Below are 18,628 nucleotides of genomic sequence, written 5' to 3'. Positions count from 1 at the left end.
ATGGCACAAGAGTCAAATACATCAAGGCGGAGGTCGGCGCCAATGTCATCCAAGCTATAGTCACAGACAAAGGAACAACGAAGGTGGGCATCAGATCCACAGTCACTAATGCTGAAAGAGAAGGCGCAATTAGTAATGACTAGGACAGGCAGCTGTCTCCACCCTCAGAAATGATAGAGAGGGAATGATCTCCATGTCCATCTAGGCTTTCAAAAAGGTTGATATCAGCTTGTCTAAATCTGACTCTTTAATACCCCAAGTGGACTTTGCAGACCTAGAAGAAGCCATCAAGGATGGTTTGCCATCTCGGATAATGGGTTTCTCAACCTCTTGGGTCCTGAAAGGAGGAGACCAGACTCAAGGGAGACAGGGCTTTGGAGAAAACTCCGGATACATTGCAATGGCCAGAAAGCAGGACTATAGCCAATCAGACTCTGATGCCACCAGCAAAATGGACTTAGGATCTCAAACTGTGGCAAACTGAGTAGCCCTGACTTTGGAACTGGCAAAAGTGGTGATCTGTATCAAAGAAGTACTTACACCAGATCCACAACAGAAGCTGAGTGCTTTGAGGCCTTCTGATCCAGCTCATTACCAAGGGGATAGTCAACAAGCTGTTTCCTGGCATCTCTTTCTTTTTCTTTACTCTTTTACCTTTTCTTTCTCTCTCTCTTTCCTGTCTCTGTTCTTCTCATCTTTTTTTTTTTCCTCCACTGATTTCTTTGATGGAGAAAGTGAAGCAGTAGCCTGGGGAGTAACTGTAGAAGAGGAGGAAGCATTCCTTTCATGACTAGCTTTGCCCTACAGTTGGTCAAAGCCATGGTCCCAAATAAAGGATTGGCCTGGCAGTCAGTATCCAGATGGGAAATCACCAAACAATATGCATAATGGTCATGAGAATCCTGAGGGGGCAATTAACGAAGATTCTGAAGTGCTGGCATTTGATCCGATAACCCACACATTGTGGAGGATAAAAAAGATAACATCAGATCTATGTCTTTTCACTACTCCACTGTGTTCACCCAATTTCCAGCACATTAAGTATTTCCAGTTTTTCTTTGCTTTTTTGTTCCCTTATCTATGCACGAAAAGTTTTAGTCACCTTAAATAAAGTGCTCCCATTTACTCTGGGTTTCTGATATTCAGCATTCTTGTTATGTCTGTCATTTAATAATTCCCTGAGCACATTTTTTCTTTAACTTGTGATGCTCCCTCTTTTGAGATCATGGGATACTTTGATAACACCGGCCACAAACATTACTCATACTCAGAGATCGTTACTGAAGGCATTCGCACAATGTTCATCATTTCCCCACTGAAGTTAAAATTATAGAATAAACGGCATTTTGATGCCTTTAACTTATTAGGATTCATCTGTATTTAGTGACCTTTTAACTACAACACCCATGGAGACTTGGTGTGAAAAGTGACATTAAACACACTAGAAACAAAAAGTACACTGTGTCACCTATACAACCAGTGCATATTCAGAGGCATTTGATTACCAGAAGCTAAGTTTCCTGACAAGGTTACAGGCATTTAAACAACAATAACAATACACAACTTATGCAAGTTCAGGAGAGTTAAATAGGACAAATTACACTACTTTTGCAAAAGATGGGGTGGGTGTTGGTAGCATCATCTATGCTACTTATTCACATCCCTGGTGCTCTAAAGTATCTCATTCACACTGCTTATCACCTGTGTGCATCAAATACATTAATCTGTTTTGGGATACTAACTGCTGGATGACAGAAGAAGTAATCAGAAAACCTTTACTTACACCAAGGACATAGATGGCTAATATCCTCAAGAGGCTGCCACTCCACTCCACCAAAAAAATGCAAAGCGCTGTTACTCAGACACATTGTTTATGACTGCAATCATGACGATATGATGCAGTGAGAAGCAAATCTATTCTCTCACTTATTGCAGTTAAAACTCTTGAATATGGTGACTAAAATAGCAGCTGATGTCAACATACTAGAGGTTAATATGCGTATGAGAGGGATAAGTGGACAGAAGCACCAAAAAAAATGGTATTTACTGTGTCTTCTGACATGAAATGTATGATGTCTCTTGCTCCCTCCAACCCACCATATTCATCAGCACTGTTGTAAAACTGACTCTGCTATCATTTTGTATGAAAGTATGTGTAAGATACAGGCATCTCTGAAAAAACTACAGCTTCTCTATTCACAAGGACTACAATTTGTATATAGAGTTCCCCAAATTGATACTTACGCAGACCCATGGGTGTTTAAGTGCTTCCTGGGCAGTGATACGTTTGGCAGGGTTGATCGTTAGCATCTGATTGATAAGATTTTTGGCCTCTGGAGTGACAGTATCCCATTCTGGTGATGGAAACTGAAAAGAAAATAAATCTGTTAACATCTCTTCAGCGAAAGCAGACACAAAAGTAAGCATTACAACAGCAGATATAATGATCCTACTCACATATCAATTTTAATTAAAGTCAAACGCTTCAACAAAAACACAAAGTCTAAGTCCTACTATCTATGATGTAAAAGACACACTGGACCCTATCACTATACAAAGTTGTGATGCAGTGAATCAGGAAATGGATCAACACCATTCTAGGCTACAGCCGCTTATAAAATAATATGATAAACAAAATAGTTCCTGTTGAAGAAAAAAAGAAAACAGATAAAGAAAGGGAGACTTCTAGTTGCCAGGCAGCTTAAATATGCCCTCTATTATTAAGGACATGCAGACACAACAGGAGGTAAAGGAAAGGGTCAAGGATGTTTTCCAGGGAAATACAACAGATGACACATATTGCTAAGCATCCTGGCTCTAGTCTGTTCTAGTCAGATACAAATGGGAAACGGGGCTAAATTCTGAAAAATCCCTCTAGGGGACATTTATAAGTACCACTTGATCCTCTGTTCGGGGTGAGAAGGTAACTTAAATAGAAGTTGCAGTGTAATGTTATTTTGATGTCATCAGGTTGGAAAAAGAGAACGAGGAAAAAATGTCAAAAGTCACTGGAGATGCTATGGAAAAAAAAAATAAAGAGGAAAAGAAGTTAACAGCAATACGTAATCAAGAAAAAAAGAGGGAAGTAGGAAACAGCTGTCATGGTTCACTAAATAGTTAAGTGGGGTCATATTTACAGGACAAAACAAGGTATGGAGGCAAATTGAGCTAAGCATGATTAGAAAAGTCACAAAGATGAAGAAAACAGTGAATTCAGCAGCAGTAGGAGAAATGTAGCATAGGTCTTCCATGATAAGCCAGACATCGTCTGCGCCAAATCTTACACAAACATCTATAGCTGGAATTTTACAATGTGCTTACATGAACTTTTCATGGAGTTCTACATTTACTTATAATGTAAGTGAACATGTAGCTTTGTTTTATCATTTTGGTCTAAGGTCATTATTATAAATGATCCGAAGAAACACCCAACTTATTCAGTTTTACCACAAAATAAAAGAAAAAGTGAAAGTTAGACTGGCCTAATGGCACAGATGGATAGTGCTTATGTGTGTTTGATCTGCAGTCAGTTAAAGGTCGAGGAACAAAATTTCCGGTTGCTGAGGAACTGGGATATCAATGCCTGATTTATAGCGTGATTTATAACTTTCATCTCTTGGGATGGGGAGAAAGAACTGCACCTGCCAGCTCTCTCTTGCCCCCAACCACAGTGCAGGCTGAAGGGCTTACAACAGGTAAGCATGAGAATTGAAGAGATGCAGCAGGGTAAGGCTGGGCTTCCTCCTAATGAGATATTTAGACAATGGACAGCAGGGAAGGAGACGGGGAAATTATGCAAGGTGTAATAAATAAAAACTTTAATTGCGTAGTGTGAGAACCTTGGAGGCAAGCTAACCAGCACTCATACAAAGGGCATGAGGAAGGCAGTGGACGGCAGATGGAACCCCAGGCTTCAGGTCAGCCCAGTAGATAATAAGACTTGGGTGTAGAATTCATTGAATGTAATCGTAACTGGTGGAAATAGTAAAGTTAGCAGATTAAAGGGACCAGATTTAGAACTAAGATGATAAATCATTACTTCAAAGAGCCATTACTGAATCCATTAAACCATTTCCCAACGGATAGCAGAAAAAGAATCTGTGAAAGTTCCTCAGAAGTTGCAGGACTGGGAAGGGTGAAAGACAGGAAAAGGCATCAGAGTGGATGAGATGCATAGACACTACCTATCTTCACTATCAGATATTGCACTGCAAACCATCTTCTGTCAACAGTACTATTTCTGTGTGTAAGGAGACTGCACATTTTTTATAAAAAAAAATCTAAGGAAGTGAACATAAGAAACAATGATCACTTTAGAAACAATAAATATCATAAAAGACTTCCAGAAAGCCTACAGCAGTGTGATTTACAGGCTGCCACCACGGGTTGAAAGGCAGATGTGACTCCTCCAAATCCCTCCTTCATCTATCAATCTATCTAGCCACATAACCCCTGGTTGTAAGCAAAAAGGTGATGCAGATGCCAGAAAAGTTTATTCTGTACAGAAGTCAATAGTTAATCTAGAAAATTACATTTAGGTCATCGCCTGACACAGTTAAACCAAGTTAAATTATGGCCACACTAGACATCCTCTTATGCTCCAGTGCAGGCAGCTGTAGAGGTTTGTAAGGGATAACATGGACCAATGAATTACTACATAGTGGCCTCAGTACAAGAATAGTGGTATAGCCTTATGCAACCCAGTAACAGTTACTGAACTTCAGGAGGCTCACCATAAAAAAATAGGAAAATTATCGAGGTTAGGTTATCATGGCAGATGATAATGATATACTAAGGAACAGCAGATAAATCTAGGCACTGTAAGAATAGTTACAAACTTATGCCAATCAAGTAGACAAAGACCACTACCAAGCTGTAAAGAGGCACACAAATAAAAGGGATGAACTCCCAACAATACACTGTCTAATCCTTGCACACACAATCCATACTACTTAACCTAATAAAATGTTCAAATTACTTTCAGAAATTAAGTATTTTCCTAATGTTTTGTTTCTCTTTTAACATTAGTACCCTTTGATATAAATTCCTCTTTCTTCAGCTTGTATTCGCCACCAAGTTTCACACAAGTTCATAGGTTCATACTAGGCTATCTGCCCTAGGGCATTTATAAGCCTAGCCAGAGTATGTTTGGCTTTCGCCACCCATTTTAAATTAATTTTGCTATGCCCTTTTTCGAGGTTAGTATACTGTGCCTCTGTCTAACAGTGACACAGAAGTGATACCCGGGGTAAACCTATGATCTCCCATCCACTCATCAAGATTACTCTTGAAGAGAGTCAATGAGGGACTCTGCCTAACCTGGACTGGGATTTTATTCCATAGTGAAGGGAGCCTCTGGGTTATGAATCTGTCCCTCCAGCATGTCCTATTTATTTCAGTGCTGAGGTTCAAGTCTCGAGCGTGTAGCTCGATGGGATTTGGATTTTTTGAGGTGCAGCATGTCCCTTAATTCGGGTTGGACATGGCCTTATACGTCAGACACAGGTCACCTCTGAGCAGGCGGTATGCCACTGAGTAGAGCTGGAGTTTCTTTAACCGGGCAGCATATGGCATCTGTTTGAGCCCTTTGATCCTCTTGGTGAGGTACTTTTGGGGTCTTTCCAGTTGCTGCAGGTGTTTGGTAAGGTACATCCCAAAAGGGGCATTGTACTCGATTATGGGCCTGATGAGGGATGAGTAAAGAGGCACGATGACCTCCCCTAATCTAGATGTGAATCCCTTCATGATTAGGTGGGCTATATAAAATGTTTTTCTAACCACTTTGGCCACGTGGTTGTCAAATGAGAGATTGCTATCAACTTGGGTCCCCAGGTCCCTAATGACTTCTTCTGTACTTAATGGATTACCACCTATGTGGTATTTTGTGGGCACTTTGTTTTTGCCAAAGGGGATGACTATACACTTTTTGGCGTTTAGCTTGAGGCCATGGCTCTGGCACCAGTTGTCTGTTTATGAGGCCCTTTTGGAGGATGCTTGTGTCGGCTGGAGAGTCGATTATGGCACCCAGTTTGCAGTCATCTGCGAACTTGGTCAGCCACAGTCCTTCCGTGTTGGCCTGTACCTCCGAGAAATATATACCAAACAAGAGAGGTCCCAGGACTGAGCCTTGTGGGACGCCACTTGTAACTGGTTTGGAGTCTGACATGGCTCCAGCAATTCTAACCATGTGGGTTCTGTCCTTGAGCCAGTTTGCAACCCATCTAGTGACATAGGGGTTTATATTTAAGCTGGTGAGCTTATCTATAATGCCTGAGTGGGGTATTGTATCGAAGGCTTTTGCGAGGTCCAGATAGGCTGTGTGGACCACCTTCCCTTCGTCAATGGCCTTGGTGACTGTTTCAAAGAAGTCAACCAGGTTTAAGAGGCAGGATCTGCCCTTAAAGCCAAACTGGGTAGGATCCAGTGTCTGTAGGTCCCCAATATCTTTATTTATGAGGTCCATGATGATCCTTTCCATAGCTTTGCAGACCAAGCTAGTCAGGCTTATGGGGCGATAGTTTCCAGGGTCCGTTGAGGCACCACCTTTGTGGAGAGGGACCACTGTTGCTGTACGCCACTCTTTAGATACATATCCTGTAGTAAGGCTGAGACTGAACAGTAGTTTTATGTTTGGGTTTAGCTCTTCTTGGAGTTCATGTAGGACGCAGCCTGGGACACAGTCTGGTCCCATTGATGCTGTGTTTTTTGCTTTGGAGAGGGCGGCTCCCAACTGAGCATCTGAGATGTCGGGGGGGGGGCAGCACTCTGCTGGGATAGATATTTGCCCTTTTGGTGGGGAGGGGGGGAGAAGTTTGCGCTGAACCTGTCAGCTAGGATGTTGGCAATGTCTGTGGGATCAGTGTATTTTTTGTCATTTTGGACTAATTCTGAGCATATCTGGGAATTCCCACCCAGGTTCCTAACATAACTAAAGAAGGCCTTGTGATTATCTTTAGTGTCCTGTGCAATTTTTCTCTCGAAGCTGGCCTTTGACGATTTTATGAGTGCCCTTAGTTTTTTGCTAATACTGATCAGAGATGCCTTCCCTTTTTGGGATTTTGCTCTATCATGTAGTAGCTTCCTCCTTCTATTGTATAGTTTGTTTATGGCTGGGGTCCACCAGACAGGTCGTCTGCCTTTGGAGGATTGGGTCTTGGTTTTATTTGGGATTGTATGATCCATGCATTCCTGAAGGTGTTCATAGAATGCATTTATAAAGGATTCTGCAGTCTGGGCCGTATTTTCCACAGGCCCGGGGGCTTTGAAGGATTCCACCTTGGTTTTGAGGAGTGTGAAATTTGCTTTAGAGAAGTTTTTCACTGTGGTTTTCTGGGCAGGGGGTGGGGTCGTGAATATCCAGTGAGATCAGTTTATGGTCTGATCTTACCAGTGAGGGATACACTTCTGGTCTGGAGCATAGAGTCCCCATGTTGGTGATGATCAGGTCCAGTATGTTTTCCCCTCTTGTGGGAGTGGTAACAAGTTGTTCCATAGCATTTGAGTTTATGAATTCTAGGAACCTTTGGGCAAGGGTGTTGGAGCTAGAGTAATGCTCCCAATCTATGTTTGGGTAGTTGAAGTCGCCCAATATAATGGTGTTTGGAGAGACCTTCATATTTTCCAGTGTTCTCAGGAAGGCCGAGTGGGGTTCCTGGGTTTGGGAGGGTGGTCTGTAGCAGGCTATAAACTGGAAGGCAGTTTTACCCACTGTTAGTTGCACATGGATAGTCTCTGATACTTCGTGCTTTGCCACCAACCTAGAGGTGTGGGCATCTTTGATGAATATCGATACTCCCCCTCCTTTTGTGGTTCGGTCCAAGTTTTGGGGCCGAAAAGCATGGTATGAGGTATAACCTGGTAGTGCTGGGGTGCTCTCGGGAGTCCTGAACCAGGTTTCTGTTACTGCACAGATGTCATGGGTAGGTATGGAGGATTCAGACTTGTTGAATATCTGGTGAGAAACGTGAGGCCAGTGTAGATTACTTACATTTTCAAGAGAGAATTCTCAGCAAGGGAGTAGATTCCACAGGGTTTGGATGGAAACACAAACAGGGAGAGGTGGAAAGGACAGAGATACTGGAGAAGAGCTTATCTTACCATGTAGTAGTGGTTATGGAATAGTAGCTGAAGAGGGACAGGAACCACAGGAGAAAAATTAAATCAAGACAAGTAGCATATGCAGTAAAAACATAGCCATGTTGGAAGGACAGCAAGTAGTCTGGGAGAACAGAAGAGCTGGGAGATGTGAATGGAAAGGACTGGGTTTGGGTTAAAGCTGTTTGGTGTGGTAGGATCATAGAATATAAGGGGAAGGTTAGAAGAAATTATCAAGATGATCTTAAGGACAGACAGGTTAAATTGAAAAGGCTGTGGTATAAAGAGGTAGAAGGACATAGAATGAATGGTCTAGAAAAGTTAAGGAAGCAGAGTTAAAAGCCCAAGAGGAAACACATCTGGAAGCAGAACTGGGAAGGAGGGAGGTCACACAGTAGGTAAACTGAAGGTAGTAGATAAAAGTGAAATTCCTGGCATAAAAGTAAAAGTCTATCAAAGGAAGGCAAGTTTAATGGGGATAAAGAAAGAGCAGGGAAGAAGAGTGTATTATGAGTTAAGGAATGCTTGCTTTGAATGGATGCTTTAGAGATACACAGTTAAGGCTCATAAAGATAAACTGGGTCTCTGTTTAACCATCGAATAACACTTGCATTGAACGGCTAAACATCAAACCCTATCCATCGAACGTTCATTTTTTTCACCAGGGAAAGTAACTAGTTAGCCAACACTTCCCCGTCTCACACAACTCAGTATTTCAAATCTACCCAAGTGGGGGTTTTGCCTCCCCAACTATAAATATGTATATATCAACTCCGAGACCGCACTACAGTAGGGAAAAGGGCAGACAGAGTGTTGGCCAACTAGTTACTTTCCCATTCGCTGAAATGAACATTTGCTGAATGAATGTACGATGGATAGGGTTCGATATTCAGTCCTTCATTGCAAATGTTATTTGATGGTTAAACGCACAGACCCCATAAATCAAAGTGGAAATGGATGATCATGATGATGGGGAGGGGAGGGTTGAGAAATATGAAGAAGGTAGGATCTTGTATGCAGATCCTTAAGAAGAGTAACAATGACAACTCAGAATATTGTATTCATAAAATTTCAGAAAATATTCAAAGAACTAAGCCAACATGGGACAGAAAATAGGCAAGACGTGACTGGAATTTAATGCGGAAAAGCGGCGAAGAAACCAAAGTATTGGGAGCAAATAACTAGAGAGGTAAAGGTAATAGAGTGGGATAGGGTCAGACAGAAGTTTGGACTGCAGGCCAGAAACTGCCTTCCCTAACAATAAATGATATTAGAGTATAGGCAAAGAAAAAGGGATGGGGAGGGGTAAGTGAAAGACCAGCTCTGTTAGAGGCTGTAGTTGAGTCTAGGACAGAAGCTGCTGTTAAAAAGGGGATAATTAGTAGGGCATATATAAAATACTGCACAATAACTATTAGAATCAGAGAAGGTAAGAAAAGATTTGGAACAGATCCTAGAAATTTAACTTGCAAAGGAGCAAGGAAAGGACATATGTATGGCTCCCAAATAAGCAACAAAGTCCAGGAGGTTTAGTATTTTTGCTTGAAAGTACTTGCATAGGTATTTTTACACTCCAAGCAGACTTCAGAGAATTCTTCCTCAGGTAGCCAGCAACTGCTAGAGGTGTGATGGAAATGAAAGCAATAACTGGGAACATGTTTTTGGGAGAGAAATGAGTTGGCAGATTTTAAAAATTCCATGCAGAGTATTCTGTCAGAAATGCTGGGGGAAAATGGCTGCAACTCAGGGAGTCATTTTTTGAGCTGAGATACAGGATCTGAATTATTTACACATAGTAAGGCCTTACTAAGTTTAATGCTATTTGCTGTAAAAAATCAATTACTAGAAAATGGAAATCAAAATATAAACTAAATGAAGCACTGAATACTGCAAAGAAGATAAAAGAACTAGAGGAGAGATCCTTAGAAAATTAAGAAGCAAATTAAATAGAAATAAATTGACTTTGTGGGAACAACACATGCAGAATAATGTTCAAGTAGAGGAATAAGGTTTAAGGGAAGGCAGGAATCAAGTAATTTACTTAATACTGTAGTGAGTAACTGTTAAGAAAGAAAATATATGCAATATAGGTCATGAACGACAAATGTTAATATGGTTTGTTTTCTTTTTTACTAATATGTGTGTCTGTTTTAAGTAATAATGGTTTTAAAAAAATATTCAAGAGTTTTATAAGAAACTGCATAAAGAATCAAGTTTAATGATGGGTGTATTTGTGAATTAGGGTGGAAGTCAAATGCATGAGGAGGACACTAAGACACTGTATAGGCAGAAAGGAGTGGAGAAGGTTTTAGCTGTTATTAAGTGTATGGAGATGGGGGATAGACAGGAGGGCTTGATTTTTTTCTTAACTATACATGACAGTAGGTCTTGAAAAATGTGTGGAACTGGCTAGGCTGATGGATGAGTTAATGTTTTTAGGAGAGGTGCTAGACTCTATGAAGGGAGCCATAGTGATAACCTGGAAATTTTCTATCCAATATTCCTTTGTAATATGGATGCCAAGCTGTATGTGAGAAAGCTGACGTTTGCTGAAATAACTGAGTAATCAGGTGGGTTTCATAAAATTTTGATTTTCTATGGACCACAGGAGACTTCTGTTGAATTTTGCCATGTTTGCCAAAACAGAAGATAAACAAAAGGCAAGAATTATTCTGATATGTACTTGGAAAGCATTTAATTCTGCTGGTTGGCATTGTATGTTTAAAATGCTGTAGCATATTATCTGAGGGGTAAACTGTGGCAGGGGATACAAGCCCTGCACACAGTCTTGGCCATAGTTAATGGGGGGGGGGGTTGAATGTACTCATGTTGGCTGTCTAGACACCTAAGGCAAATATGCAGGGCAGAGAGGCACAACTGTGTTAAAATATTATGCATTTTGACAGTTTACTAAAGGTGCATGTTATAAAGTTTTTTCTCTGTTACAGTATTTTCAAATATATTGTGCTGTTTATAATCTATTAAACATGTTGTTCTGTCTGTCCTTATTTGCAATGATATTGTTTTTTGTATTAACTGTGAAGTTTTTTTACTCCGTCTTTGCCTGACATTAATCAGTTGTGATCAGTGCACTACCCTGGTAAACAAATTTAAACAAATTATATATTTGTTGAGGATTCCCATGACTTTATTGTAGGATGTGAATGAGTTGTTTCTGGGTTACTGGAGATGTTTTAGGAGGTTTGGGGCGGAGCCATCCTTTGCAAGCTGGTAGTGATTAGGACAGGGAAAGGAGAAGGAAGGCTCACCACCCTGTCAAGATCTTTGGGAAGAGAGAGAGAGAGACACTTTCGTATAAGATAAGAACCTTCAAGAGAAAACATATGGAAATCTAACTGGACAGAATTAGAAGAAGAGTTGAAGGGGATGCTGAATAAATAGACATGGAAAATAAGTTCCTTGAGGGGAAAGACTGAAGTGGTTCAAGTAATTATCTTGGTACTGGTGATATACTGAGATAATACAAGTCCCAGTTAGTCCAGAGGATGGAAAGCTGAAGGAAATGCAAAATGCAAGTGACAGATTTATCTGATGAGACAAAAGAGGAAGAAAAAAGTAAAGTTAAAGATGGGGAGGAGACATGGCAGAATTTGGATAGTATGGGTCTGTTATTAATGTGTCTCAAAGGTTGAGAAGCACAGAGAATGGCAGCATCTGGCAGATGAGACTGGGAAAGGAGAGACAGTGGATGGGATTCAGAAAGGGCTACTCTGAGTGGTTAGCCCTAACATGAGTGGCTTACCATTCACAGACACCTTTCCTGATTCAAAGACAGGCTCACTGGAGTGATTTTACATGGTCAGTAGAATCACCACGGTAGGCAGTTTTCCTACAGGTGTGCTAAATGCTAATGATAGTATTCCACTGGCATGGCTAATGATGATTAGCACTGTGCTCTCCCTCCTGGAAATGGGTGTGAGAATGGAGTTACACAGCTGAATGATTCAGAAACTCACTCAGTTGCATAAAATAACCCTGCCAAAATGCTGCACTCCAAGAGACCACATTGCAGGTACAGGTAGGCAAGATTAGTAGAGATGTAGAGGTGTGGGTGCATGAGTGTATGTGTGTTGGAGTGTGTGTGTTTGTGTGTGTATGTCTGCAGAGATAGGACTGGTCTTTGATAACAGGGTCTGTGTGCGTCTGCCTGAGTCATTCAGTAGGACCGTTAAGTACAGGACTGGTGTGTGTGTGTGTGTGTGTGTGTGTGTGTGTGTGTGTGTGTGTGTGTGTGTGTGTGTGTATGAATAGGTGGGAGTGAGTGTGTTCAAGTAAGGGGGTGTCAAGTTGATTGAATGTGCGTGTGTGGATGAATGGATGGGTGTGTGTTCACACAGCGGGGTGTCATGTTGATTTAATGTGTGTGTGTGTAGGGGAGTGTGTAAGGAGGGTTTCTGTGCCAACAATGCATGGGCCATCAGTGGTAATTACCTCTAAAATATGCTGTTTAGCACTGGCAGTAATTGCATGCAGTTCAGAGGTGTGCAACTTAGCTGATAATGCACCTAAACATGTCTTTGAATCGCATTACATGTGACCACATAAACTGCATGTTGTGGCAGTAACAGTTTGAGAACAAGTGATTCTTTCTGAATCCAAGAGAGAAGACTGGGATTTGTGATTAAGTGATATTTTTTTCCTGGTGAGATACTTTTTGTTTTGTTTTGGCACTATAATGCTGTTATTTTTTTCTATCATCAACTTATTTTTGGCATTTTGGTACTAGCTAGCTTGATAACACTGTACTTTATTTTGTGTTGTGTATGGCCTTTTTATTTCCATTATTGTGTTTCAGGGACATTGATTTTTGGAGTTTCTACTCCTCCTTTTTTATTTTACATTTGTTTACCGAGGAGGTCCGACTAGACAGAGCTGTCCATTTTCAGCCGAGGCCCAGGAAGAAAAGCTTCAGAACAATTGCTAACATACTATATATAAGATATTTACATGAGCATTATGGTTTACACATTCAGTTATAAAAATATGGCAGACTTTTATGTTATTTACTCCTGCTGTGGAAGCTTGACAATGTTAAATACCAGTTTTTATTGAAGAATATTAAAAACAAGTGTTTCTTGGAGTGCCACCATTGTCTTCTCTTTACAGCTTATGTTACTGCTATTTTTTAGTGAACTAAAATCAATAAGATGTAATGATTCCTGTAGCTTCTATTTCATGTTCTTTCCTCCTGCAGTTTTCTCGTCATCATGTGTGTACATTTAGTAGTTAGCCTAGGGGTTCTGAGACATTGCAAGACAGTTTCCTGCAATTTCTCTTCATTCTCTCTCGTTTCACTGCTGTTATTTTCTTCAATTATTTTCTAGTGACACAAGAACCATGCTGAATCGTGGAAATTTCCACTGCTGTTTGGTTATTTTTCTGATATTGTTCTTTTTTAGGATCATTTTATTTTTATGTGTTTGCAGTATTTATTTTAAAAGTACAACTATGCTATTGTAACTACAGACAGGATTGTAGGACTGTACTTTATCTGCGTCTGATCTTTGCTCAGTAGAATAGCAGAAGTTTGGCGGGGATCTGTTCTGTGCAACTGACAAATGAAAGAAGGGAATTTTTGCATTGTGCTTAATTTTTTGCGACCACTGATCCATACAGCAGACTGTCTTTGAGACTTTGTGGCACTGGAGCCATTGGTCAGGTAGTGTCAAAGGCATATAGTTCCAGCCTAACAGTGATCAATTTGGGACTGTGCGTAGGTAATTCTGATTTTGAAAGTATGGACCATTACACCCCTGCATATGTTGCTGTGGTTTATTGGATTTTTTTGGGGATTTTGCAGTTTTTTTTAGGAATTGATGTGGAGTTTTCAGATTTGATGGACCTGCTATTTGTTTTGTTTTTTCCTTTTTTTGTGGCTACTACAACTTTATTTAATGTATAAATCTGATTTTTTTTTTGTTTTCTTCATTAGCATTACCCAAGTTTTTTTTGTATACCATATTAAAAATGCAACTATTTGGAATACCCTTGCATTGATCTGCCAGTTTTATTTTATATATTTACTGTGGCATATTATGTGCTTTACTTTGATATATACACACTGCTTAAGAAATAAGCATATAAAGTTAGATAAGAAGGAAGGAGATAAGGACTGGGATATTAAGAAAAATGAATAGGGTGGGGATGAGTAGCTGGAGAAGCGGAAATGCACATACTAGTCAGGTACTGAAATTTACACAAAAAATACAAATTTACTGGCTCTCTCTCCTGAGTTTCTGTTTTCACACTGGGATAGTTGAAATTAAGCTGTTTCTCAATCAGCAGCCATCTTGGAAGTCAGACAGAATTATTCTTAGTTCAAATAGTAAGTCAGAATTTAAATAAACCTCTACAGTTTCCTTGCTTTTATTTTTCCCCCACTTGTAGGGTACACATGTGCTTCCACTTTTATAATTTTCTCTTTCACCCCAAAAATCTACACCCATATCATTCTTCTACTTCCTTGTTATGTATGTTGTATTTAGCACTGCAAGATTAATTACTACTTTTTGTAGCAACACATAGGATGAGGTTGAGTCAGCAATACACAATATGATCAGACTAGCAAGAAATATTGAATAGGCAGTGGTGGTGCAGCGGTTAGTGTTGTCGCCTCACAGCAAGAGGTCCTCGGCTGGGGTGCCTTCTGTGTGGTGTCTGCATGTCCTCTCTGTGGTCACCTGGGTTTCCTCCGGGTGCTCTGGTTTCCTCACACATCCTAAAGACATGCTGTAGGTGGATTGAACACTCTAAATTGGCCCTAGGCATGAGTGCGTGCATGTGTGTGCCTTCTGAGGAAGGTTGGGAGCCGGGCTGGCAATTCGACTCAGTAAAACTCCACTGCCAATCATGAGCGGACAGGTGATCCTCTGAGGTGACCCCTAACTGGGAAAAGCCGAAAGAAGAAGAATGAAAGGAAAATTACCTGTAATTTGGAATGGACAATGCATGATTGGGCATCCAGGAGATTTCTGCAGGTCAAAGATTTGTAAAAAGTGATGAGGAAGGTGATTTTATTTTTAACAGGTAAAGGTGAACTTTGGATTTCAGTGCACTGGATAATGTACAGTGCTATTCTTAGTGTAGTGGGGAAGTTAGCAGGCAGATAAGTGGAGGAATTGGGGAGTATTACTGTTTAAGAGGGAGTATGTACTGGTTCGGAATGATAGGACTGGGATTATATTAAGGAACTAGGAGAGTAAGGGAATAAAACAGAATAAGAAACAGATGACTTAAAAGATTGATCAATGGAGTTAAAATATTCACTGTAGGAAGAAATGGTGTGTCATGTTGATGCTGTAATTGGCAGAACTGGTGCAGCTAAGGTTAGTGCACCACTTATAATGGATGCCAACGAGAATAAAGGAGGAAGGGTGATGGGAAACTACAGCCTTCTGAAGATATGGGAAAGAAGAGGAATATAATTTACATCTGTGGTGGTATAGCATTCAAATGCAATGAGTATGAAGGGAGGTACAAACACATCTGATAGGAGATAAAAAGGAAGGCAGTAGAAGATAAGTGACCATGTTGTTTGGTTGAATTTGGAAAGATGAATCTGTCTCAAGAACAGATGACAGAACAAAATTAAAATATGCAGTCAATGGGAATAATAATAATAATAATAATAATGTTATAGGTATGGAAAGAGATGTGAGTTGGAACAGCAGAACATGGGTTAAGGAGTGGGTGAAAAAGGTGATTAAGGGTATGGGGTCTAGTAAATGGGAAGAAGGGTGGAGCAATGGTATTGTTAGGTACTGGGAGCAGGGGAAGAAGGACCGAGGGGGAAATGTAAGTATATTTAGGAGAGGATTAGGGGGTCTATTTTCTTTTGGATATTGAGCAGGGAAGAAAGGGTTTTAATAAAGTTTGGTAGTTATGGTAAGGAGCTATGTAACAGACTGATGGCACAAGGGCATGGAGACATGTTGTCGAGTATGAAGGACATCTATATACCAACATTTTAAAACTATGTGATCACCTCATCAAGTGAGTCTGGAAAGAGAGTTTTTATTACTTCTTTGTTTATACTACAGCTACGTTCAAATGAAGTATCGACTAAGCTGAAGTACAAACACTTTGGGAAAGTGTTAATTTATAATAAGTTCTATATTACATATTTATGGACTTAAATTTTTGCAAATAATATGTATTTTCTTTAGGATTTCATTCTCTCTCTCCTCTATATTTTACACCAACTTCTGAATCTCTTCTTTTACTCTGTGATTAACTTTTATTTATTCTTGTCACAGTCTCCCCTACCCCTATTATAGCCACTTTATTTGTATCTAAGCTAGATCTTCACAACTCAACAATTCCCCAGTAACCACTCCTCTTTTTTTATCACTTCAAGAGTTTCTAGCATCAACAAACCCTCTGCTAGACTCTGCTTTCATACTCTTTTTCTATTTTCTTTGTATTAAACTTAATTAATCCAAGAATACCACAACTCTTCAGCACATTTCCTTAAACTATTCTGCTGTCAGCACAACTGGTGTCATCTTCATTTCTCTCATACATGCAGTACTTCTGAAACTTAGTTACAATGCTGCTCATTTTTTAGGTGACCCCTTACACTTCTCTGACAGATGCACTAATGAAGTAACATGGCACAGTAGACAAGAAATATATATAAAAACAATCTCCATTTGTGCCCATCCCCCCCAAATAATCATGATATTACTAATAATAACAACTGCTACAAACAATGTAAGCTATGCGTTTGCGTATCTCCTATTTCAGCGACTACTCAACTACCCAACAAAATGTAGCAGAAAGTATAAGATCAGGTTAACTCAGCCAAACAAGAACATAATGGACTCAGCAATACAAATATAAAATGGCCAGGTCCAAATCATGCAATCTCTGACACAATATTTAAGGTCAGTTTAATGCCAATCATAAAGCAAAACACCTAAAAATGGTAATAACGGAGTAAAGTTCAGAGGTTAAGTATTCACAAACCGCTATACCTACTGTATTCACTGAAATAATATCTCAACTCACTCCTCAGTAAACTGCAAATGCACCACTGCCAGTCTGTTTAGGCTGTAACTATATAATCTATTTTCACAACTTAAATCAATGAAATAATTTACTCTTAATGGGAGATGTAACATGACATTTTCTACAGTTTAAATTAAGTTTATTTATAGTGAAATGCAAGACTAAAGTTCACTTTCCATAGCAAATTTAAAATAAGCACATTATTATGCGTTGCATATTTATGTCATTCGCAATTCAGAATTTGGAACTTATAATTTCACATTTCTGCTTTAAATCACACTCTCTCCAACTGGAGCTCAACAGTTCTTCAGCAGTCCAAGCCAAATTAAGTCCACCCATAAGTAGTTTTCCTGTTATTCCTGCAGTACATCCACAGGACTTTCTTCACTGGTAGTCTACAGCTTCAAAGGTTTCTCTGACCACAGCTGACTTTTGAGTCTGTATTCTAGGCCCAATCCCTCTTCTATGAGAGGCAAACATTTTGGCCTCTATGGACCTCTAGCCCTTCTCAGGTGATTCATATTTCTTGCCCATTTGCAAGAGGATTTTTTTTTATTTTATTTTTATTTCCATTTGTTTACTGGGAAAGTCAGACTGGGTCTAAGCAGACCCGTTTTCAGCGGAGGCCTGGTAAGAAAAGCTCCACAGTTACAAAATTTACAAAGTTTCACAAATGTTGTCAAAGTATAACAACTATTAAACAGTTAGCAATATTAACAAACCTTCACAAATGTTCACAATTATATACACGGTACTAATATAGCTAGTTAATTGTTCACAGACATACAATGACAACTGGTTGCTAGAGTAGCACACAGTTTACAGTTGTATAGATGGCAGAAGTATTTCTGGGTAATTGTTCACAGACATATAGCAATACTTGTGCACAGCTTACAGTCATGTCAGTCAGTATATCAAGGTAATTGTTCACAGACATATAACAGTTGGTAATTAGAATATTATGGGTTAGGCTTGTAGTGTTAACATTAAAGAATGGTAGAAATGTAATATGTACAGTATGACTTCTTAGGAAATAAAATCTGTAGCTGGAGAATATCATGCTGGATTAAAGTTCAGATACAGAAGCAGGTGAGAGCATGAGTTTAGGTTTAAGATTAGGTTATGAGCAGGAAAGTACAGGAGTGGGAGGGTAATAGATGGGGTTATTTTGAAATATGGTAATTGGTAGCGAATAGGGAGGGAAGAAAGGTGGAAGAGGTAAAAGGTTCTATAGGATGGTGGACTATTCTACACTTTGCATAATATTAGTATTGCTGTAATGTGCCATTTTTAATGCAAGTTTTGCTGTAATGTGCTATTTTTTGATGTAAGTGGAGCTTTTCTTCCCGGGCTTCCACTGAAAATGGACCTCGTCCAGTTGGACCTTCCCGGCAAACCTCTGAACTGTACAGATTTTCGCAGAATGTCCAGATTTTTGCCTTATATTTTTAGTCCATTTGTAATAAAATTGTGGCTTTCTGGCAAATCATTAAAGACTGAAGTT

The 18,628-nt window shown here is 39.7% G+C and overlaps 1 protein-coding gene across 12 annotated transcripts in view; it reads right to left on the bottom strand.

Annotated features, from left to right (window-relative positions):
* Positions 1 to 18,628, bottom strand: part of CAMK2B (calcium/calmodulin dependent protein kinase II beta) — a 3,372,251-nt gene that overhangs the window by 1,758,549 nt on the left and 1,595,074 nt on the right. For all 12 annotated transcript variants that reach the window (XM_044084245.1, XM_044084244.1, XM_044084249.1 and 9 more), the window contains exon 10: positions 2,245 to 2,367. In XM_044084245.1, the coding sequence (XP_043940180.1) occupies positions 2,245 to 2,367 (123 nt within the window). The remainder of the gene's footprint in view (positions 1 to 2,244; positions 2,368 to 18,628) is intronic.

This window comes from Protopterus annectens, chromosome 9.part0 (genome assembly GCF_019279795.1).
Source record: "Protopterus annectens isolate FY-2018-M chromosome 9.part0, PAN1.0, whole genome shotgun sequence".
Lineage (NCBI taxonomy): Eukaryota > Metazoa > Chordata > Ceratodontiformes > Protopteridae > Protopterus > Protopterus annectens.
The sequence above is the reverse complement of the archived record's forward strand: the minus strand, read 5'-3'. Positions and strand labels throughout refer to the sequence as shown.